Source organism: Corythoichthys intestinalis, chromosome 18 (genome assembly GCF_030265065.1).
Source record: "Corythoichthys intestinalis isolate RoL2023-P3 chromosome 18, ASM3026506v1, whole genome shotgun sequence".
Classification (NCBI taxonomy): domain Eukaryota; kingdom Metazoa; phylum Chordata; class Actinopteri; order Syngnathiformes; family Syngnathidae; genus Corythoichthys; species Corythoichthys intestinalis.
Window position 1 is genome coordinate 43,944,304 of NC_080412.1, and position 23,653 is coordinate 43,967,956.

Below are 23,653 nucleotides of genomic sequence, written 5' to 3' on the forward strand. Positions count from 1 at the left end.
GTAGACAGCACCTCATACCCACTGTGAAGTATGGGGGTGGGTCAGTGATGCTGTGGGGCTGTTTCGCTTCCAAAGGCCCTGGGAACCTTGTTAGGGTGCATGGCATCATGAATGCTTTGAAATACCAGGACATTTTAAACCAAAATCTGTTGCCCTCTGCCCGAAAGCTGAAGATGGGTCTTCACTGGGTCTTTCAGCAAGACAATGACCCAAAACATATGGCCAAATCTACACAGAAATGGTTCACCAGACACAAAATCAAGCTCCTCCCATGGCCATCTCAGTCCCCAGACCTCAACCCCATTGAAAACCTGTGGGGTGAGCTGAAGATAGTACAGAGGAGAGGACCCAGGTTTTTGGATGATTTAGAGAGATTCCACAAAGAGGAATGGCTGAAGATCCCTCTTTCTGTCTTTTCCCATCTTGTGAAACATTATAGGAGAAGATTAGGTGCTGTTTTGTTGACAAAAGGGGATTGTACAAAGTATTAACACCAGGGGTGCTAATAATTGGGTAACACATTATTTGATGTCAAATAATTATTTCTTTATGTGGGATTTTTTCCCCCACTGAATAAATGCACTTGTATTGAAGGTTGGATTTTTCTATTTTTTTTCCATTAAGGTCCCATATTGATAAGAAAAAAAATTTATTAGAAGCTAAAAAACGCATCTTAACCAGGGGTGCCAATAATTATGGAGGGCAGTGTATATCAGGTGTGACTTATAGTCCAAAAAAATACAGTATATATTTCCCACCAAAATCTTTTTCCATTTTAAAACATTTTTGAAAAAACTCCCGGGAGCCACTAGGACAGGGCTTTGCGGCTCTTGAGCTACGGGTTGCCGACCCCTGGTTTATATGAATGAAGTTAACTCATTCACAGCCATCTGTGGCGATAGACATCCAATCCATTTTGACTGGGAGGGATGGCAGCGATCATTCAGTCAATGCCAGCTAAAGTTAACAATTCTCAGCCCCATTCCTGACTCATTGATTCAATAAAAGTGTGTGCAAATGTGTCTGATGAATAGCAAACTGGGTTCAAACCTTGGATGTGGACTCCTTGGGATCGATGCTATTGTCCTGTAGGGATGAATGGAGATGACAGATGAGCTGAGGGAGGGTGGGAGTTTTGGTAGGCGGTTGTCAGACAGCAGTAGAGAGTCGGAAGATAGGATTTGGTAGGTGTCGGGGGGTGTGGGGGCGAGGGGGGGCTGAGCTGGGCTGGGCTGGGCTGGCCGGACCAACAGCGTAGCGCTCCATTGACTTCTGACCTTCAAGGACTTAGGCTTCGACATGGTTATCACAGAGGAGAGATCATTGGCTCAACATGTGGAATGTAAATATATAATGAAAATCCCTGAGCGTGTATAATATAGTCTCTAGTGTTATTAATACTATATAAATACGTTACATCAAAAGTGCTAGTGGTGCTAATGTGCGTGTGCATATGACAAATCTGTGTGTGTGCACAAGTGCATGAAACTACGTCCCTACAGAGATAACTGTGGCTGTCACTTACAGTTCAGGATATGACACAGGGAGCCTATTTCTCTGCTGGAAGGTTAAATATAGACCTATTACAAGCTCCCAGCAGATTGGGCAAAGCTCCCGATGTTTCCTCACGGCTGCAGCCCTGTCTTTGTTGAAGAGGCAGGCTTATTTTCCAGAGGCCCCTTCAAGACCGTGACATTCATCATCTCTGTCGATCTCAGCTGCCGGCGGCTTCGCGGAACGCTTGCCGGGAGGTGGCGTGGCTGCTGATGCGGTTGTCGGGGCGGCGGAGGTCGGGAAGACCAAATGACTCGCAGCTTGCATACGGGGGAGGATTGATCAGGCACTCCGTCAGCAGAAATACATCCCACTCTCTGCTGGATTTGGCAACGACGAGGGCGGAGGGATGCAATATGCTTTCATCGCAGGAATCACAAAATCTTCTCAGCTCACATAAAATTTAAAAAGACGTTGCAAACTCTTGGTTTGGGGAGGAAAAAAATGAACAGACGAGCCATATTCCTCATTAGGTACAAAAAGATGATAGGGGGAAAAAAAAAAGTTTCCCCAAAAATAAAAAACTCCACCAGATACAAAGAAATGCGTACAAAAATGCATTTCTTCCAAAGGCACACTGACCGCTTTTCATTAGTATGAAAATAGATAAATATTTACTATAAAAAATATTCAATATTTACATTTTCGTTGCTAAGTCCTTGAGAAGTTTTTTTCTCAATTCTGCAAAAAATATTCTGCCAATGTCCACGGAATGCTTTTCCATCGCTCATGGATTCGGTGGGGCTTTCCAGACGCCGAGCAGCCTGCGTATAGGTTATATGATTTTTCCTCGCTGGTCTTCAGGGGAGTCGGGCGGGCTGGAATGTGCAACGGCAGGGAACGCTCCGGCAGATAGAGAAGTAATGGCACAGCCTTCCTCAAGCCATACTAACCTTAACAGACGAGGAGTGGGATGGAGAAGAGTGACTGTCGAGCTTTCGTCTTTTGTGATCTGAAAGGAGGAAACAGGTCAATTAAAAACTTTTAGGTCGTGGGATTAATTTCGCAAGACATTTGAAATGAGGGCTGCTGCAATCGATAATTTGAGATTTTGGCGACTAGTCACAGACTTATCAGCTCATCTAGAAATCACTAAGACAGCAATCGGAGAATATTCACTGTTTTTATTAACCTTTCACGCACGAATTGTGATTATTTTTCCTCTTCAATGTTTTTATTTATGCAGGACAGGAGTCTGAAACCTGCTCTCAGGGGCCAAATGTAGCAATATTTAAATCTAAAAAAAATTGAATAAAACTAAAAATAACAATTTTTGAAAAAATACAGGTAGTCCCCGGTTTACGAACCAGTTCCGTTCCTGCGCTGGCGATGTAACCCGGATTTCAGCGTGAGTCGGAATGAACCAGTTAACACTAGAAAACCCAGCAGGGGCTGACTCGGCCTTTCCCAAGACAAATAATCCTAATGTTCCCAAGCAATGGCCGATTTGGCCTCTCCTGAAAAAAACCCAGAGGTGGCCAAAATGACCCAAGTGCTATTGAATTAGCAAGTCGTTGTCCGACAGAAAGCAACCGTTCATATGTAAATGCAACCACTAGACACAGTGTATTGGTATGTGGCCCAAACGGAGGGAAACACATCACGGGTGAATTATCCATGTAATAGTTTGGATCAATTCAAGTCAAGCTACATTTATTTAATTACATTTATTTATGAAGTTTGACACTTTTTACACATTTTTTAACTCACTACTCCTATACTCTACACACAACGACAGAAAAAATGGCCCAAATGTGTATATTTTGAAGAGAAAAAAAAAAGCGTTTTAGAACTGCAATTTGAATGTAAAGGACGAATTGTGTCTATAGTTTAGAAGGACTGAATCAGGGGCATGGAGCATGAATTGTGGCCATTGTGTCTGAACTTAATGTATGCCTAGTTGTCCATATGAACGGGCGTTATCTGTCGGATAGCAACTTGCCAATTCAAAAGCACATGGGTCATTTTGACCACCGCTGGGTTTTCCGAGGGAGAGGCCATATCGGCCATTGCTTGTGACTAATAGGAGTACCAGGATTCTCTGGAACTTCTGGTGTTGAATAACTCAAAACACCCTCTTTTTTTTTTTTTTTTTTTTTTTTTTAAGGTTTAGCCCCGCAAACATCTCTTTAGTACACTATTTCCATTCATTTACTATAAGGGACAAACGGGAGGTTGACCCGCCTAGCAACAATTGCTAACGTCGTGAATATTCATGAGCAAAAGTGACGTGTTGTTTGCGGTACGCCATTGGACAATTAAATGAATGAATTTGCTAGTGGAATTGCCAAGTGTAAGAAGTTCCATACCCCTCTCTGTTTCAGCTGAATCTGATCTGGGAACTGGTGACTTGCGCGAGACGGCCACAGCGCTCCTCTCTGCTTTCTCCTTGTTCTTCAACTCCTTGATGGCATCGCGCTCCCTGGAAGGCTCCACGGACTCCCCGTTGCCCGCTTTGGCCTTGTCATCTTTATTCTTCTCCTCGGGCTTGACTTTGTCTCGTTCCGCCTTGGGCGTCTTCTCCTTACCCTCGCGTAGCGCCCGCTCATCCTTGCCAGCTCTCTCTTCTCTCAGCTTTTCTCGGCGGGCCTCGGCTTTTGTGTCAGGAGTACTGCCGGCTGTCTTTTCCTTTTTCTCTTTTTTCTCCTTGCCACTCTTTTCTTTGTCGTCTCGCTCTTTTATGATTTTGGTGCTGCAAAGAGAAAAGATTTTTTTAAAGTATTTTTTCCCTATTTGAAATAGAATGCCTTATCACTTTTCATTGTTTATTTTATGATTGTCCACACGTATTGCTCCACTGTTTGTGTTAACTTCCCAATGCACAATCAATAGGACATTTTTCCATTTTTTTTTTTTTTTTTTAAACTTTCATCTCCTCACCTGTTAAGAGCACCATTCCCATTACTGGCGGTCACTTTAGCGGCTGCACTGTTGGCTTTGTTTACTATCTTTGTAGTCTGAGATTTGTCCTTGCCCCGATCTGCAGGCAAATAATTCAGAGTGTTTTGACTTCACTATTCCAGTGCACTTTAAAGCATTGCTCTTATTTGTCAGCCAACTTTCAGTCACTCACCAGCATCTTCTGAAAAAACATCGTCTCCTTTCATCATGGCTGCGGCAGGCTTGCCCGTGTTGCCCGGACCGTTCTGCTGACTGGTGGAAGTGACATTGCGTGCTGGTGGCTCTTTATGGTGAAACTCGTTCTCAGGGACCATGCGCAACTTCTGGCTTTTTAACCGACCTGAATAGCTGGAAGATTTATAAAAGGTTTCACATGGAAGACAAAAAAAAAAAGCAGAGCAGAACATCTGTTTCATTAGAATAGTTGTTCTGGCGCAGCGACAGCCCTTCATTAGTGCGAGTATCATTTGCAGTTTACGCTTTCTCGTCGACTAATCCTAGCAAGACGACCGGAAGTAAGCCGCCACCATTACCGAGGTGTGCCGCCAACTGCAGCTAACGTGACTATTTAAATCGGGGGTCCAAACTATTCTACATAGTGCCGCAGTGCTGCTGGATTTCATTCCAAAACAAGACGACAACTTTTTACCAATGTGGTCTTACAAATGTAAACAGTTGATTGCAGTCAGGCGCTGCTTGTTTTAGAAGAAACTTCATTGGTTGGACCAGTGTTATTCAACCTTTTCCTTGTCACGGCACATTTTTACATTGGAAAAAATCTCGCAGTACACCACAAACCAAAAATGTTCCAAAATTACTTTCTATATTTTAAAATAATTTTTCAATATTTATAAAATGTTCCAAAATTACTTTCAATATTTAATTATAAAATAATTTCTCAATATTTATACTTGCTCAGTGTGAAACTTGAGCCTGTATGGATGAACACAAAGCCAATTTGTTGGCAGGAATCTTCGTCAACAGCTCTTTGTCTTTCTCTGTTTTTATTTTTTTAGAGCAGTAAGGCTTGAAAAGCTCAGAATAATCAGACAAGGGGACTTTAGCAATGTCTTTAACCGCATCAGGGCCAAGCATCTCGTTGACAATGGCTTTGCAGGCAGGTAGTATTGTCTTTTTTGGGTTTAGCAACAAGGTTTTGAGGGCTTTCTCATTTACCTTTGTAGTGTTTCTCAAAAATGCTGCCCGTTTTTCTGTGTTTTCATGGAGGCGAACAAAATAGTCAAATCGACTTGTTTTGAAACGACAGCAAATGCTACTGCTCGTGTCACGTTCAAGAACTGCTCGGATTTCTGGCTATCAGCCACCTTGCAATGTGTTGGAATAAAACAGGGGGAGGGATTGACGGTCTCACTTATGGATGAAATGGAAAGGACACTTTCATGTATATTGATACTTGACGACTCCAGTCAAATGATGTACAGTAGACGTGCTGGGGTCAACATTGTCGCGGACAGCAAGGTGGCTGATGGCTGGAAATATGAGCAGTTCTTGAACGCAACACGAGCAATAACTTGCTCATCTGCACACGACCGCAACCTTCCACGGTTCTGTCTATTACTTCTTTCCTACTACAACGTCGCCCAACGATGTAAAAAAAAAAAAAAAAAGAAAAGAAAAAGCGATATTGGATAACTTCTCGCAGCACACCTGACGATCTCTTACGGCACACTAGTGTGCTGCGGCACACTGGTTGAAAAACACTGGGTAAGACTGTCTGTGCTCGATTGGTAAGAACAAAAACCAGGATCCACAGCGGCCCTTGAGGACAAGTTTGGACATTGATTGATTTAAATCGACTGACGCTGGGCTGCTATAGGTGTGTAAACGCTCAGGATGTCTAGATTGCATATTTTTGCACCCGAGTCACCGGATTTTGAGAGTCTGCCGATTAAGAGTCCCGATCCTATAACAAAAAAAATCTATGTCCAAAAAAAAAAAAAGTTTAAAAAATGTTACTCTCCCACTGAATTTTTAAACAAGAATAAGGTATAAAAAAATACTCATTGAGTAAGTCCACTTAAATCCGCTCACGCTGCTGCACTTACACACTTAACAAGCTCAACGATGTGTCAATCATTGGTGACCTTGCTAAACATGCGGCCTCTTTAAAGTATAGCGCTCCCAGGCTTCTCTGGCAAAATCAAAGCTTGAAAGCTGTCACTCAACGCTAGCTGCACTCGTGAGCAAGAAAAACAGCAGGAGGGAGAGTGAAGGCTTTACACGCATGATACAGAGAAACATTAAAAACCTAATCCCTTTCAGCAGATTTTCTGAAAAATGGCATGATCGCTCGGGACATCTCTGGTAAACACCCCACTAATGGTGGCCAACCACTAGAGGGTAACGTACACAAATCTCTACACGGATTAGTCAATACTAGCTTGTCCACGTCAGTCCTCCCCCACTCCCCCGTCTCACACACACAAATGATTAAAGAATGTATGAAAAGCACCAACAGAATTCACGTTGAGAGGGTCGCTAATCCCCTGCAAATTTGTTACCATGTTAATTTTCTTTGGCAAGCCATATTTTTCTCAATTTTGGTCAATTTGAGGCCACTTCTTTTTGTATTAACAATTTATCTACAATATGAAGTTCTTTCACTCAATGAGGACCAGTTGGTTCCCGTACCCATGGCGACGCCAGGTGGTCGGTACAGAAACAATTCTTTGTGTCTGATTAATTTCAATTTTTTAAACTATTTTTGAAGCCATTTGTTGACCAATCACCTAAAAAAAAAAAGGTTCAACTCATTTTTCCCCTGGCCAATATGCAATCTCCCACCAAGTTTGACAACCATGTCCCCCACTAAAGCCGCACAGACAGATTTATAATATGACAATGAGATAATGTATGCAACATTGTTGCAAGTTTAAGACTAATTGTGTTATGTCATTACCCGATTGAACAGCATCCCAGGACTAAACCCCATGTTACTTAATCTTAAAGCTCCACAGAGCGCTAAACTGCACACAATGCTATGTTACCCCATGGCTAAGGCATAGAGGTCTGGCCTCTTCTCCTTCTCCTTAAGGCAGATCTTGTGGACACGGTACTCCAACGCTTGGCCAAGATTTAAAACCTTGGGATAACACGGCAGGATTTTGATGAGAACAATGAGGATGTTTCGGATGTGGGTGTAATCTCCCGTTTCCAGGCAGTGAACTGAAGCCTGGATGAAACAGAGATATGCTTATAGTTTAGAGGATGTATGTTCAACAGAACCTCTGGTACTATACGGAAAATTCGAAGTGGCTTACTTTTGTCAACATGTAATGCCATTTGTGCACCACGTGCCTGAAGTTCTCATAATCGAGCGGATTCGCTTGTTGGCCTCCATCGAAGCCTGACGCTCGCAAGATAGTGAGAAAGCCGGGATAATTGCCGCACTCCTGGATCACACAATTAAAACAAAAAAAATTGACAGTGAATGATCATGTTTCAGCCCCAGTGTTGTTTTTCTCAACAGTGAAGTTAACCAAAATACTTCGATGAGCTAAAAACGTGACTTGGAAGATTAAAACAAAGAGACGAATGTCAGTTTTCGTATGATGGGACGACAACGAAACGAAAATGCAACATAGTTTCTGTAATATGTTCACAATGTGTGAAATTTTCATATGGTATTCCAGCTTGCATCATGGCAGTGTTTGGGTTGTGTCACTCATGTGGTGCACCGCTCCCTCACTCTCCTCACCGGAGTTTAGGATGTGTCTCAATCTTGCTTGTTTGGAAACGGAAAAGGAGAATATGCAATGCTGTTATAGCCTTTAAAGGTCTGTGCTGAGTAAGGGTGTAACGGTACATGTAATAGTATTGAACTGTTTTGGTACGTGGTGCTCGGTTCGGAGCGGACGCGTACCGAACGAGTTTCTGACGTAATGTAACCCTTACATTTCGAGGCTGTGAGTTGATCGGGTTACAGTTTCTTTGTGTAGATTATATTTACGCCATCTTCTCTACTATAATGAGGACCAACACGGTAAGACAGTATAAACCAGAAACGTCAACGGCGCGAGAACGTGGCCGCCGCGAGAACGCGGTGAAATGCGGGCGTTAGAGTCAATCAGCTAATACACACCAGTTGCAGTGCGGCCGCGTGTAGACGTGTTCCAGAAGCGGCTCAACGCAACGCACGCAAAAAGAACGGCAGCGTTTATTATTTGACGCGAGACACGGCCCTCCTGCGTCAATACTGCTATCTGTAGCTAGGATCGGGCCGGAAGTCACTCGTGTAAAAATACGGTGGATCCGGTCGATTTTCAAACTAATATGCAATCGTAACCTACTTTTTGAGTCCATCAGATCTCTTGAGTGGTAGATTGGGGTACAGTTGACTTGTTTTTGTTGATTTACTGCTGTCTTCTCTGCTATAATAATAACCAACACGGCCCCGTGTTCAATACAAAACCCTCCTACCACAACAAAACAAGTAGGAACTAATATTCACATAGGAACTAAAGTTATACAACATAAAATATATAATACAAATGAATACTACATCACATTTGTAAAATATAAACACATAGTAAAACAAATAATAGCCCGTTTAAATAAAATAAATTGAAATGAGTTAAAACACCTATAATTAAATAATAAGAATAATACACACATCCTGCTTACACAATTAAATTTATTAATTTCTGTGTGGTGCTTTAACTTGAGAAAATCCACCAACAAAGCTTTTGAAAACCGTTCATAAGAAAAAAAAAACGTTTCATTGAGGCATTTCATTTGTAAAATACATGTTAAAATCTGTCATTGGGATTGCTTTTCTCTTTAGCACAGGACTTTTTTCTTCTTTCAGAAAGAAGGCTGACCAATACACGGTGTCTGAAAGGCAAATTGTTGTTGAATTATCTTTAAGTACCCGTTACTTTTTGAGCAGAATTCTAGCTTTGTATAGGCTAATGTTCCTATTGTTGAAAGCACAAAAGTGTGTAATTAACAACTAGCACATTTATATTTTGCTTTCTTATTGTACCGAAAATGTACCAAACCGTGAGCTCAAATCCGAGGTACATACCGTACTGAGATTTTTGTGTACCGTTACACCCCTAGTGCTGAGTCATTGTCGGATGCTAAATGTAACATGTCGCGTTAGCGTAGCATTTCAGTTCACGTTAGCATTAGCTTCAGAATGGCGAGCGTCCTCAAAACTCTGGCCAGTCTAAAGCAGAGCCACATGGCTTTTCTAGTCAATATTTGGCAAAATGGCATTTATTGGACACTCTTTATAGTCGCCTATAGGAGGCTAATAGCAGGCAGCAGAGTTGTCACCTTGGAATGTGTTCGCCAAGTGGCTCTGGTGCTAGATTCTAAGCATAGCCCAAAAAAACCCAGTCTTCCCAGTGTTAAACGCTGGGGCAAAAAAATTTTTATATACAGTTTGTGGCATCTAGGTAGGTTTAATTGAACATAATATACTGCTTTTCCTGCTGAGTGTGTATTATCATCACCAAGTTGCAGTTGTCCTTGCAGATGCTACAATATATGCTTGTCTGTATGTACATTCAAAATCGTTGGAAACCTTTGTTTTTGGACTAAAACTTTTGAATTTTACAGACTAAAACATTTTGAGTAACTTCTGACTAAACGAAATTTGTTTGAGATTTCGTCAACTAAAACTAGATGAAGACATTTTGAAATGACTAAAATATGACACTAATAAGTATTTTCGTCTTCTAAAGACAAGACAAAAATTAAAACAGCAACCAATAAAAACACTGTTCAGCGCCAATGAGTTCATAAAGATACCTTCTCATAGACAGCACGGTCGCTGTGCCAGCGGGTCACCGTCTCCAGCATGCAGCAGAGGAAGCGGCCATATCTGTGTGACTCGTTCTCCGTACAGCTGGCCACAGTGTAAATGATGGCTGAGAAAACCTACAGAGCAATAAAAAAAAATTATATATAGATATATATATATATATATAGCATCTGGTTAGATAACCAAACTCCATTGCATTAGGTAATTGGGGGATACATGTTGTAAATGCTCTTGTTTTCAAAGAGACACATAACAGAGCTTGATTGTATGGAGCATCACACATTACATGAATGAAAAAAAATTAACTCGTGCATGCGCTAAAATTCAAGTTAAAAAAAGTGAACCTCTGCTGCCACCTGCTGTCAACACTGTTGTTGTCCAACATGCCTCCTAGTATGCATTGCAGCTCTACAGATGTAAAAAACAATCAAAATTCATGTTCTGTGCTAATTATTTATTCAGTTACCTAACCAGTTGTTTCATTAATCGCTAGTTATGGTATTCGGTAACACTTTAGCAGTGGGGCCATAAGACTGTCATTAGACAATTATGACACTGTCATGAGCATTAATGAATGCTTATAACAGATGTCATTTAGTGTTGTGCGGTAAATTATCTCACTTTTGAATGGATGTAAAAGCTGCACATAAATGGAGTTGTTGACATACTTTGACGGATGACACTTAATGACATCTTACATAGGCATTCAGTAATGCCCATGATAGTGTCATGTCATAATAATGACGGTCTTATGGCGCCACTGTTAAATAAAGTGTTACCTATTAACCCAAACAAATTATCAAATAACCCGCACTGGTATATAAATCGCAGGTTTCAAAATAAAGGAAAAAAGTAGCGTCTTATCGTCTGAAAATTACGGTACTTCGTGAGCTCGCCGCAACAATTTCGTGCACATGAAATTAATTAGGGATGTCCCGATCTGGTCACGTGATCGGAAATCGGGCCGATTGCACCATTTTTCAGAGGATCAGAATCAGCTGCAAAGGATCGGGGTTTTAATTTTTTTTTTAAATATTTGTTTTTCTGCTTCATGCTTGTACAGCACCACACCCCCTACTGCTAAGCAGTGCAGCCAAACTGTCCAGTGCAGCTTGCGTTTGGTACTTAAAGTTAACAATGATTGACAGGTTTATAGCTTTGATCTTGCCAGAGAAGCTTGGTGGCTCTACGGTCAAAGGCATAAATGTGTCAATTATTGTTTAGCTTGTTAATAAAGAAAAGTACAGTACTGTATATTTTTATTATATTATGTATATACAGGATATACTGTATGAATATATTTTCCCCAAGTGGAAGCTTCCATGATCCTAATAAATTTAATAATTAAAAAAAAATTTTTTTTTTTCTACTTAATTCTTCTTTATAAATAATTCACATTACGAAAGGGGCATGGTAGGACAGTAACGTTTAGGGAAAAAAAAACTTTCTTCCGTATCGGATCGGGACTTGGTATCGACATATTCTTAAAATTAGGTGACTCGGAAGCAAAAATATGCGATCGGGACATCCCTAAAATAAATACATAGTGCGCACGAAGTACAAACTCGTTCACATAAAAAATTTGAGCGCGTGAACGAGTTTTTTTTTTGTTTTGATTCATGTCGTGTCTGGAGCGCAGTATAAATCCATCTTACCCTGTCGTAGCACAGAAGCGTGCAAAAGTTGGGCGTCATTTGCTGGTGAACCAGCTCCACGAAACGGGCACAGTAAACAGCGTCGATGGAGGAGAAAGTGCAGCGAGGGAACAGACAGAGCTGCAGAAACTTTGTTATGGTCTCATTCTTGGTAGATTCTGTCGATTAATAAGTTGTATTATTATATCACCACGATGATAATGTCAGAATATCAAGAGACTGTGTTTCATTACAGAATACTTACTGGTCATCAACCATTTGTCCTTCTCCAGTTTGAGACGATGGAGAACCCTTTGGACGTGCTCCAGCTGCTTTTTCTCCTCCTCCTGCAGTTTTTCCTGCAGAGCAGTGCAGCGCTCCTTTTCTTTCTTTTTCTTATTTATGGGCTGCAGGGGGAGGCAAAACAAAACACACATGCTTTATGCCCAATAAGGCGTCAATAGTTTGCAATAGATGCCCACATCACATCATTACTGTATTTTTCGGACTATAAGCCACTACTTTTCTTTTTCTTGCCATTTCTACCATGCGGCTTTTAAAAGGAAGCGGCTTATTCATGTTTTTTTTTTTTTTTTTTTTTTTAATTGTTTGACAAGCGAGCTTCATATTTTCTTGTTAAATGAAAAAAAACTGGATGATTTGACATATTTTAAAAGAATGGCTTTCTAAATTTTGCCACGACATAGCTCTTAGCCACTACACTAGCACCAATAAAGCTTGCCAGAAGCTCGTCATGCTTACTTAAAAACTCAGGATTTTATATATGAATTTGGCTCCATCTGATACTATATGCTGCTACAAAAGAACAAATTTCTCTTTAAATGGATGGACATCCACTATTTGCTACGACAAGAGAATGCGATGCTAGCGTCAATTAGCTGTTTTCAACTGTCACTCGGAGGACTTTTTTTGTCATGGTATGCTACAGCCATGCTACTATATAAGGGTTAGCGCTAGCCGTTAGCCGCTTTTAGGAGGATTTCATCCACTTCAAGTTTAGAAGGCAAATATCGTTCAAACGTAGTGACCTGGTTTTTAAAGTTAGTTTTTAAGCATTCAGACAATGCATGTTGATGCGTGTTTATCTGGTTAATAAATATATTTTTGATCAATGAAATATTTAGTTAACATCTATGTAAATATCCAATGTTAAGATATGGACACCTGCGGCTTATAGTCAGGTACGGCATATTTGTGGATTTCTAAAATTTTGTGAAATTTGGCCGTTGCGGCTTATAATCAGGTGCGCTTTATAGTCCAGAAATGACGGTAATTTTTAAATTGAATATTGTGATTATAGTGAATACTGACTATTGAAGCAACACTTGGTAACTTTTCAGTTTTGGTCGATTTTGGCGAAGCTGGTGGACAAAAGCAAAAGGTCAAAGGTTTAGCCTTATGAAAGACAGCATTTCCCCATGAGGTCCAGCGCACAACCGCACAGTGTAATAAAATCATCAATCAATTGTCCGGTCGCCTGCAGATGGATAAAACATTTTTGTTTCCAGCGGGTGTGTGATAGATTAATACTAATATGGTAATGAATCCAGTTGTGGGAACTAAATAAAAACAAAAATACTGAGTATTCGCCGCTTCTAACCGATGTGCGCATGCGTGTGGATGCTTGCGCAAGCGCACTGAGCATTGTATAGCACGCTTCGCCGTGTAGTAAGGAATGGCCGAACACCGGTAGCCTCCCTTTTTTTCCTCCTCCTCAGACAAAACCTTTTGTCTCTTCTGTTGCTCTGCCATCTGCCTAACCCTTACCACAAATGTTATGAAAATATTTTATAAAAGTTACCTAGTTTAGTGTTGCTTTTAAAAACAGGAGCATTCAGACAATTTTCGGGTCAACACTGTCTCCAAATAATAAATTGACTATCAAAATAGTTGTACATTAATTTGATTAGTCAATTTAATAAGCGGCATGGAAAATGAATGAATGAATGAATGAATTTAATACACTCACTATTTCAGGGTTCTCATCAATGGCCTTTATCTGAGCCTTGAGCTTGTTGACCTCTCGCTCGTAGGCCGCGTGAGGCACAGCTAGGTCATACATGGTAAGAGACCAGAAGGTGGCGTAGAATTGAGGCCGGAGGTCTTCCCAAACTCTGCCTGGGTGAAGGGACATCACCGCTTCGTGCACCGGCGTCATCACTTGTTCGCACGCCGCCACATATTTCTGCACCTTCTGCTGCTGCCGGTTACCTTTCTCTGCTTTCTTCAGCTCGTCGTACTTTGACTGAAAGAAGACGGTCAGCAGATTAGATTCGATGAACATGAACTCCCCCGCGTGCCAAGGACGCCCACTTACCGAGATTTGATGGGCGTACATTGGCCGGGAAAGGAAAAAGGCAGCGTCGTGCGGGGTGTGGAATTGGTTACAAAGTACATCAATGGGAGGAACGCGCTTGATGTAGTCCTCGGTGCTGAGGTTGGAGGCCAGGAAGCCACCAAATTGCACTAGCGTGTCATGACACTGCAGGAAATAGTCATGTCATGAGTATCTTATTAACATATAATGTAGAGTTATACATCTGCAGAATACATACCTGGTCATACAGGTGACCAACTAGTTTGAGATCTTTCTCTCCACTTTCTAGAAAAACCACACCATTTCGTTGCTGGACCATGAGTACACAAAGTGGTAGGGCTAGTTCATGATCAAGAAGCGCATCCTTGAGACGCTGCGATGACTTTTTAGTGTTCCGAATCTGACCAAAATAGCCACCCTGTGGACAGAGTGCCACAACCATGATGATTGTATCTCCAAGTCAAATGCAAACCGATGCATATAAGGAAACTTAACCACTGTCCATACCTCAGCTTTGAGTTGTTCCCCTCCTGTCATTGCTTCAAGCTGCTCCAACGTCATATCATCCGTGACCTCAATTCCGGCCATTTTCTGTACCACTTCCTTGAGGATCAGTAGGTCAAAACTGCAATGAGGAATGACAACAATGTTCATAAAATGTCCGCAAATCCGTCGCAACTGCGAATTATGGGAACATGTTCCATGCCACGTCTGGTTTGGACGTTAACATAGTTTCTACAGGTTTCAGCAAATCCCATTTTATGCTCTTTAACGCCACTTTGAAATTTCATGCCCATGCCCAACTACAGATAGTTTCACACACATTCAGTGGTATGAAAAAGTATCGGAACCTTTTGGAATTTATCACATTTCGGCATAAAATCACCTTCAAATGTGATCTGAATTTTGTCGAAATCACACAGATGAAAAAACGGTGTCTACTTTAACTAAAACCACCCAAACATTTATAGGTTTTCATATTTTAATTAGCACAGTATGTAAACAATGACAGAAGGGGGAAAAAATAAGTAAGTGAACCTTCACATTTGATATTTTGTGACTTAAATTGTTTGGTAAAAATGGGTTTCAGTTGCTCTTTAAGTCTCCTTCGGCAAGGGGTTCACGTACTTGTTCTTCCCCCTTGTGTCATTGTTTGCATGCTATCCTCATTAAAATATGAAAAACCTATAAATGTTTGGGTGGTTTTAGTTTAAGCACTGTTTTTATATCTGTGCGATTTTGACAAAGATCACATTTGATGGGGATTTTATGCAATAATGTGGGAAATTCTAAAAGGTTCAGGTACCTTTTCATACCACTGTAAATTGTAGGTTTAGTTGTCCAATGACTTTCTAACCAATATCCCAATATTGTCCAACACCAAAAATCCAATAGCGATATCAATGCGGTTGTGGACTTAACATGTTATGGCTAATTGTTCTATTACTCCCCGCTGGATACTTTAATAACGATAAATGTAACAACTTTGAGGTTTTCCAATAAACATTTTGTGAAAAATAAGCGAACAACTTAAACTGAAGTGCCTATATTGCAACACTTCTTCCATGTTGTTAATATCAAAATTGTGCAAACATCAGTTTTGGCTCAAGTCCAAGTGCAAAGTACCAATAAGGCACTGACATATCTAATGGTGTGTGAAATTTCCGATTCTTACATGATTGCGATTCGGCTGCTGAAGATTATAAAACAATTCACAAACATCCATATTCCGATTATTTAAATATGCTAAGTAAAGCAGAACTAAAACACAGACGGCACAGTCTTCGGGACACAATGAGGAACGGACCGAGATTAAACATCCACCACAACGCATGTCGCTAGATAAAAAACCGCCGACAGCCTCAAAAAACAATGCCCATTTGCTAAAAACTATGCCCACATAATGCTACGGTAGATATCACTTGTATAGGAAACTAGATGTGAAATGACAGACTCGCCAGCGTTAGTAAACAGACACCATCTTAAAGAAGTAGACTTCTTAGGAAGGCTCTGTTGTAGCGAACCTTCCGAGCGAACCTAATTAACTATCTAAAATACTTTTAAATCGGCAAAACCTTGACTTGTATCCAACTTTAAATGATGAAACAGTTTTAAAACTTTCACATGTCGAAAGTAGACAGAATGGAAAATTAGGTAATAACGGGAGCAATTTTAACAACTTTAATGATTGATTCACCACATTAAATTAATTGAATGTAGTTTAAAGCTGCTGATACAGAATGGGGACTTGAGTGTTTTATTTACTGTTTTGAACTGCTAACTTGATAGTGAAACAGTTTATTTAAGCCTGAGAGGATTTTTGTACTATTTTTGTGACTAATGTACGAAACATTAAAAGCAGCTAATAGCTGGGGGGCATTAATAATCGATTTATAATCGAATCGTAGCCTCTGAATCGTGAGGTGACCTAATATTCCCACCTCTAGCCATATCACATATGGCTCACACAGGGCCTCTGGCTCAAAATTACAAAGGGACACAGCTTCAGTACAGTGAATGAGGTATGTAATGAGTTTATAATTCATTATTTTAATTTAATGTTCATTGAATTTTTGCACCATAATGCAAATGGTCTGCTCCCATAACAAATCCCTAGAATCTTAGTTTGGAGAAATCTAATGGTCAATAAGCATAACTGCTGCGCTAAGCTGTGATCAGCCCTTGTACAAAGGCAGAAGGCTTCAAAATTCACTTTGAAGACCACAAACATATTGGCCCAAAAACCGATAATGAAATCCCAATGTCGATATTATCCGATACCATTTTAAAATGCTTTTATTGGCCGATATGATCAACTACCTGATAATATCGGACAACTCGATTATGTAAACAAGTTTTTTTTTTAACTGTCAAGTTTACATATTTTTTAATGCCTCGAACATTTAGCTGAATGCTTTTTAAAGAGCATACGACATGAGAAAAAAAAAGTCTTAAATGGCATTATTATGTGAATTAGAATCATATTTTGAGACGATTCGACTATATACAACAATTTAGCAAAGCGCAGATGACAAGAAATTAGTCTTTTAATCTGCCGGTTAGCCAAGCCTACCATTATAGGGCTTTAGCGTCCCCAACAGGTGGATGACGTCAGCGGTAGACTGGGCTCATCGGTTTTACTATTCAGCCCACTGAGGGGGAATTATTCAGAACGAGGAAAACGCGACGAAGAGAGCCGCAAAATGTCATTGTTTCAGTCTCTCTACTCCAATATTTTTACAGGATATTCTTTTTATCCAAGTATTTTTCCCCAATAGCTATATAAATGGCATGGTCATGACAAATAACAGTCTTGTGCTAAATGGAATATGAAATCATAAAAATGGATTTATTCAGGACGACATGGCAAAATTACTCCATAATGGTCAAAACTGTCGACTTCACCTTTACTGTCGCACCTCCCGAACGATATTTTAGGACACCTAAATCGGACATATGTCATTTCCCTTTACCGGCTTCGGAGAATGTAAACAAACCAAAAGGCGTGACAGCTAGCCGACATGCTAACCCGAACCGAGTGATGTTTCAAAGTCTTCGAAGCGGAAAATCACACATAACTAGCCTCAATTATTTGACATGACGACTGGGTTGTCGATTGTCTTCGCAAACAGCCCGGCGGAGAGCAATTTACAGTTCGTTCCCCGGAGGAGGGCGGCTGCTGTTGTTGTGCAGCTAACGTGCTGCTAATGTGCATGAGGAGGGCTTTTTACATGCCTATCAATGATCAAACGTAAGTAGTCCTTTATTTAAAAAAAGATTGTAGTGTTTACTTTGTAATCGCTGTATTCGTATTTGACATAATACAAAACAAGATGTTTACTCACTTCCTCGTAAGTCCAATGGTCCCACAGTAAATATCCACGGTGAATGGGAACCTTTTGAAACTCCAAAAAGGCGCATACGCCTCTCCCTCATACAGCAAGATTTTTCTGCAGCCATTTGGCTGGCGTGATGCGAAAAATAAACGTATTAATCCGCAAAATCAGCTCAATCCTTCGTCCTCATACACAACAGTACACTGTAGCGTGAAGAGGACGTCTTCTACCGTACACGTCACAGCGTCCTCCTCCTCAATGCAAGACTAAAGCCGGAGGTCACTCATTTTCATGGCGCGGGATTCAAAAAAACTAAATAAAAATAGCGATCGCTTCCACACACATCCAAGCGGTCCATATCATTCAGGGGCATAAAATACCGCGTGTATTATGAAATAAACATGCTTTTTCGTGTCACATGCACTTTAAGGCCTGCATTTTGACATAATGCATTTTAATGACCCGTATAAACCCTGGTAAAGGAAACTCACCTTTTTCCTGCTTTTAGCTGATTGGTGACATATTGAAGAAGGCCAGCCAATTCGATTGGATATTTCCTAAACACAGCTCCACACAGACTTGCCAGGCCTTATTTGACAAATGGAACACAAGTGTTAGGCACTCAAATTTCAAATAGTTTCTCTTCAATTAGGTTAAGTATAGGGACAGCAAACATTTCTATTAAAGCCTACTTTGCAGCCAGGATGAGATTGTGGTGTCGTCATGCTTCATCTTCTCTTTCTCAGGATTGGCCAGAGCTTCAATGATACAATCTGAACATTGGGGTTAAGAGTTTTAATTAGCCAAGCAATGACATTATATGCACATTTTTTAGTTGAACAATGTAGGATACAGGCTAAGACATCGTAATTGAGGGATGTGAGGTACTTCAAGGAATCCACCACTGGACCAATTAGGTTGTCATACCACTGGATCTGTGATAGCATCTGATAAGCACAGAGATTCAGGTCACAACAAAGTCTATTAAAACAAACATACACAAATGGACAAAATTCACTTACATAATCAAAAAGGATGGTGGGGTTACTGTGGCTTAGTTTGCCAATTTGCCTTCCGGATTGTTTCACATTCTCTTTGGTCAACCGCCTGGAAGAAGAAAATCATTTCAGCAGTGTTTAAATAAACAGTTCAAAAAATTTGGGGGATTTTTTTTTTTATGGCTACAAACAGATGGGCAAGAATATTGTTGAAATACAGTACTGTGCAAAAGTTTTAGGCAGGACACCTGCCTAAAATTTTTGCACAGTACTGTATATTTTTATTATATTATGTATATACAGGATATACTGTATGCATATATTTTCCCCAAGTGGAAGCTTCTATGATCCCAATGAATAATTTAAAAAAAATATATACAGTACTGTGCAAAAGTTTTAGGCAGGTGTCCTGCCTAAAACTTTTGCACAGCACTGTATATTTTGGTAATGTATGATTTTTTTAAATTATGACTAATGAGTTGAAATAATCATTATTTGCGAAGTTAATTCGTTCCAGGGCCTTGTTTGTAAGTCAAAATGGTCGTATGTCGTTGCCAAAGTACAGTGGTACCACTACATACGAAGTTAATTCGTTCCAGGGCCTTGCTTGTAAGTCGAAATGGTCGTATGTCGAGCAGGATTTTCCCATAGGAATACATTATAATTCCATTAATTCGTTCCACAGCCCAAAAACCTACAGTAAATCCTTAATAAATACTGCTGGTGTTATTACAAATGGCAATTACACATAACAAAATAAAGAGAAGTCGATGCGGTAGAGATAAAACTTTCACTTTTAAAGTTTTCTTGAGAACACCGTCAACTGCTGCGTACAATAGACTTTTTGTTTTGGATACATTCTGAAATTAATGATAAAAACCTGACGAACATGGCTATTTCTTTGGCGATGTTACCACAATAATAATTATCAACTTGACTTACACTGGCAAACGGTGGTCGTCGGAGGACCGTGGACATGTATTGTTGAGCCAGTTCACAGATGCGCACCCCACGCTCATAATTTTCTATAATTTGCATTTTCATTTCAAAGGTAAGCGTCACCTTTCTCCTTGTTTCACCAACTGTACCAACCTTTTTGAGACCTGTGTTGATTTCTCACACCACAAAATCTGCCGTGCATTCGTCTGCAGCGCTGTCATGTCGTTGTATTTCGAGCATGTCTTCGGATGTAGAAACAAATGGCTAGTAAAATTTTAATTTGTATGTCGAAAAGAACGTGTGTCGAAGCGATCGTATGTCGAGGTACCACTGTATCAGATTAGTACTTGCTATCGGCAGATCCTCAAAATAAGATGAATCTGACTCCGGTACAAAAATATGTGATTGGGACAACTCTGTATAAAACAGGACTTTGAGGAAAATGGTACCACTGTTTATTCATATAAATGGACAAGAAATCTTGTGCAAAAAGAAAAATGTGGATGTAAGCTGTAACAATTAAAAAAGGACTTACTTCATGATATATCTGGCCCCTTCCACAGTGTTTGCTTTGACTTTTACTAGTAAGGGATGGCTGGAATAGGTTTCATTTTTCCACTGTCCATACAGGCGGTACCTGAAGAAAAAGATTTTCAAAAAATGCTCAGTTTACTGACACCTTATGCAAGTAATGTGTGTATGTATGTCCTACCTGTGATGGTAGGGAAAGAGCTTAAAGAAACCCCATAGCTCCTCAGACATGCACGCGTTACACTCCATCAGCGAGAGGGACGGGAGAAGCACCTGGTCTGCAATGCTCAGGAAACAACTCAACAGTACTTCCTGGGACCAAACCGTGAAAATCAAAGGACTGTCGTTTAATCATAATGTAGAAATTAGAAGATCATTTTTACACTGACCATCTTGTCTTTGTTATCCAAGTTCTCGTTGCTCTGGTACTATGAAACAAAGGATACGCACGTAAATACGAGGTTCAAGTGCATACACAGCGACGCGATGGTGTACCTCTTTCATGAACGCCTTGCCGAGTCTCACGATCTTGGCGAAGAGAATGGCGTCGTGGGCAAGGTGAGGCCCCAAGTAGCCTAGCATGCTGAATGTTTCCCTCCGCAAGTCTTCAAAGCTCTCTGCCGGTTTCGGAGCGCGCTTGTTCTGCAGCGGATGCATCACGCGTCCCCGTGCACCTTTTGGAAGGCCGGCCCTGTGAGGGGAAAAAAAAAAAACTAGCATAAACGTTGTCGCGTCAGTCTAACCGAAAGTCAAATCATACCCTCGGTAAAGAGGCTCCACAGTCAGGTGGAGCAGCTGACAGAGTGCTAATGCGATGAATTTATGAGAAGTAGCATAGAAGGGAGGCATCTGGTCCATAATGCTCTGTGCATGGTGCCAGTCACCAATCCTGAGAAGTGCCTCCAGCAAACCGAGCTTCTGGTTGTCTGGTGGCTATGGCAGAACACAGAGTTGGGAATGTCATTATAGGACTTTGATATTCCACAATTTGACAAATTAAAAAAAAAAAAAAAAACATTTGATTAAACGTAATGATGTGTAACCTACAAAAAACTACTCACGTTTTGGTCTATAAACCAAACAAAGTACCTGCTCAATCTTGTCTTCCTCCTTTTCTTTCTCTTTTTCTTTGTCTTCACTTTTGTCTGAAGGCACCACAACCATGACTAGCTTGCGAGCGATCTGTTTGGCCTCGGAAATGACGAGTTTGTGTTCCTCAACAATGGCGGCATCAAGTGGCAAAAGCTGGAATGATAGAGGCAAAAAGAAGACGTTGCTGATGACTTAACTTATTCTAAGAATTGATAAAGAACCTGATTACTGAGCCAACAATACCGGTACCATGAATGTTTGTTTTTTTAAATTCTAATAAACTGGATTAGTCCAATTCAAATGTTTACACTAAATACAATTCACTAAGACTAGGGTTACCGTATTTTTCGGACTACAAGTTGCAACTGAGTATAAGTCGCACCAGCCATAAAATTCCCAACGAAGAGAAAAAAAACATAAGTCGCACTGGAGTATAAGTCGCATTTTTGGGGGAAATTTACTTGATAAAATCCAACACATAGAACAGACATGTCATCTTGAAAGGCACTTTAATATAAAAATACAATAGAGAACAACATGCTGAATAAGTGTACAGTGTACAGTGCATGAACAACGAAATGCGAATATACTGTCCTCACCAGGACGCTACGGCTCGGTCCTGGCTATTCAGCGGGCTAAACTCCCAAATGACGATTCTGGACGTCCGTATAATTTGCTGAATCAATTTCGTCCTCGATACCAAACAGGTTCGCATCAACGTAAATAAATGATAATTAGGTGCTTTTACAGCAATGACAAAAACGGTTAGCATGCATTCGCTAGCACTAGCACATCGTTCAAACAACCACACAACAACTGGCTCTAAGTGTCCAATCGCGGGTGGAAAACACACAACAACAACAACAGAAAAGACGATACACACAGGCGTTGCCACTGTAGAGATATTTTACAAGCATAAACAATGAACGTAGGTTCGCAGCCGTGCTTCTCTCTCGCTAACTCGCCCACTCAGAGCTACATAGCTGTCGGTCTTCTTCTGGCGTCTGAGTGCTCTTCTGCACGTAAACAAGTGCAAATGCACCCCCACGTGGGCGTGAAAATGCCACAAACTAAAAGCATGCATTTGAATATAAAAAAAGTCAATAATACAATTGAACACACTTTGCCAAAGGCAGGATGCGAACGTGGCCGTAGCTATTAAGAGTTATTCAGATAACTATAGCATAAAGAACATGCTAACAAGTTTACCAAACCATCAGTGTCACTCCAAACCACCAAAATAACAAAATGATATCATAACGTGTTAATAATTTCACATATAAGTCGCCGAGTATAAGTCGCACCCCCAGCCAAACTATGAAAAAAAACCTGCAACTTATAGTCCGAAAAATACGGTATACAGCAGGTTTTAATGCACAAATCCTTTTTTTGTCAAATTGCTCTTTTTGCAAGCCCGTTCAGAGTACTACGCTCTTGGTAGAGTACTACGCTATTGGTCTCCTACGCATGCGTAGGACAATAATAGACATGTCACACCCGTAGCTAAGCAATCCAAATTAACGTCATCAGCAGTCGCCCGAATTCCGGTTTGAGACACGTGAGACTGCCACCACATCCAGGAAAAATGTGGCCCAGATCAGATTTAAAGGGAACCATGGATAGAAAGACTTGTAGTTCTTCAAAGATAAACATTATGAGTTGAAATAATTGTATTAAACCCCTCTTGATGTATTTGTTTTTATACAATTTATAAAATCACTTTAACCAGTAGGTCGCCATTGCCGTCGCAGGGCGGTGACGTCACTGGGTTACGCTGCCGGGCTTCCAAAGTATGACTCTAGCGACATAAACATGTTATCTGTTCAGCCCTTTCAATTTGAACGCGAGAGGAACATTAATGAGCATGACAGCACTGTCGATATTTCACAAAACGAGCAGCAAAAGCAAAATGAACAGGAAAGACGGGACGAAAGTAGGACAAAACCGGTGTTCTGCCAAAATGTGCCACACCGGCGAAATGTCTACAAGAGGCAAATTTGAAACCCAAAGTACTACCGTGCGCTTTCAGCTTGTTGCGT

The 23,653-nt window shown here is 40.6% G+C and overlaps 1 protein-coding gene across 8 annotated transcripts in view; it reads right to left on the reverse strand.

Annotated features, from left to right (window-relative positions):
• The window catches only part of thoc2 (THO complex 2), a 44,377-nt gene that overhangs the window by 11,329 nt on the left and 9,395 nt on the right, over positions 1–23,653 (reverse strand). For 6 of the 8 annotated variants that reach the window (XM_057821748.1, XM_057821747.1, XM_057821746.1 and 3 more), the window contains exons 10-33: positions 21,612–21,767; positions 21,283–21,455; positions 21,018–21,213; positions 20,912–20,950; positions 20,704–20,834; positions 20,527–20,628; positions 19,077–19,161; positions 18,908–19,001; positions 18,747–18,827; positions 18,546–18,642; positions 14,726–14,843; positions 14,457–14,636; positions 14,219–14,383; positions 13,871–14,146; positions 12,146–12,287; positions 11,902–12,059; positions 10,234–10,362; positions 7,737–7,868; positions 7,464–7,648; positions 4,628–4,803; positions 4,435–4,534; positions 3,864–4,246; positions 2,448–2,506; positions 1,051–1,086 (exon numbers count right to left, since the gene is read on the reverse strand). In XM_057821748.1, the coding sequence (XP_057677731.1) occupies positions 1,051–1,086; positions 2,448–2,506; positions 3,864–4,246; positions 4,435–4,534; positions 4,628–4,803; positions 7,464–7,648; positions 7,737–7,868; positions 10,234–10,362; positions 11,902–12,059; positions 12,146–12,287; positions 13,871–14,146; positions 14,219–14,383; positions 14,457–14,636; positions 14,726–14,843; positions 18,546–18,642; positions 18,747–18,827; positions 18,908–19,001; positions 19,077–19,161; positions 20,527–20,628; positions 20,704–20,834; positions 20,912–20,950; positions 21,018–21,213; positions 21,283–21,455; positions 21,612–21,767 (3,393 nt within the window). Of the gene's footprint in view, positions 1–1,050; positions 1,293–1,525; positions 2,507–3,863; positions 4,247–4,434; positions 4,535–4,627; positions 4,804–7,463; positions 7,649–7,736; positions 7,869–10,233; positions 10,363–11,901; positions 12,060–12,145; positions 12,288–13,870; positions 14,147–14,218; positions 14,384–14,456; positions 14,637–14,725; positions 14,844–18,545; positions 18,643–18,746; positions 18,828–18,907; positions 19,002–19,076; positions 19,162–20,526; positions 20,629–20,703; positions 20,835–20,911; positions 20,951–21,017; positions 21,214–21,282; positions 21,456–21,611; positions 21,768–23,653 lie in introns of all 8 variants that reach the window. The other 2 variants (XR_009061386.1, XR_009061387.1) reach the window with 2 other exon arrangements.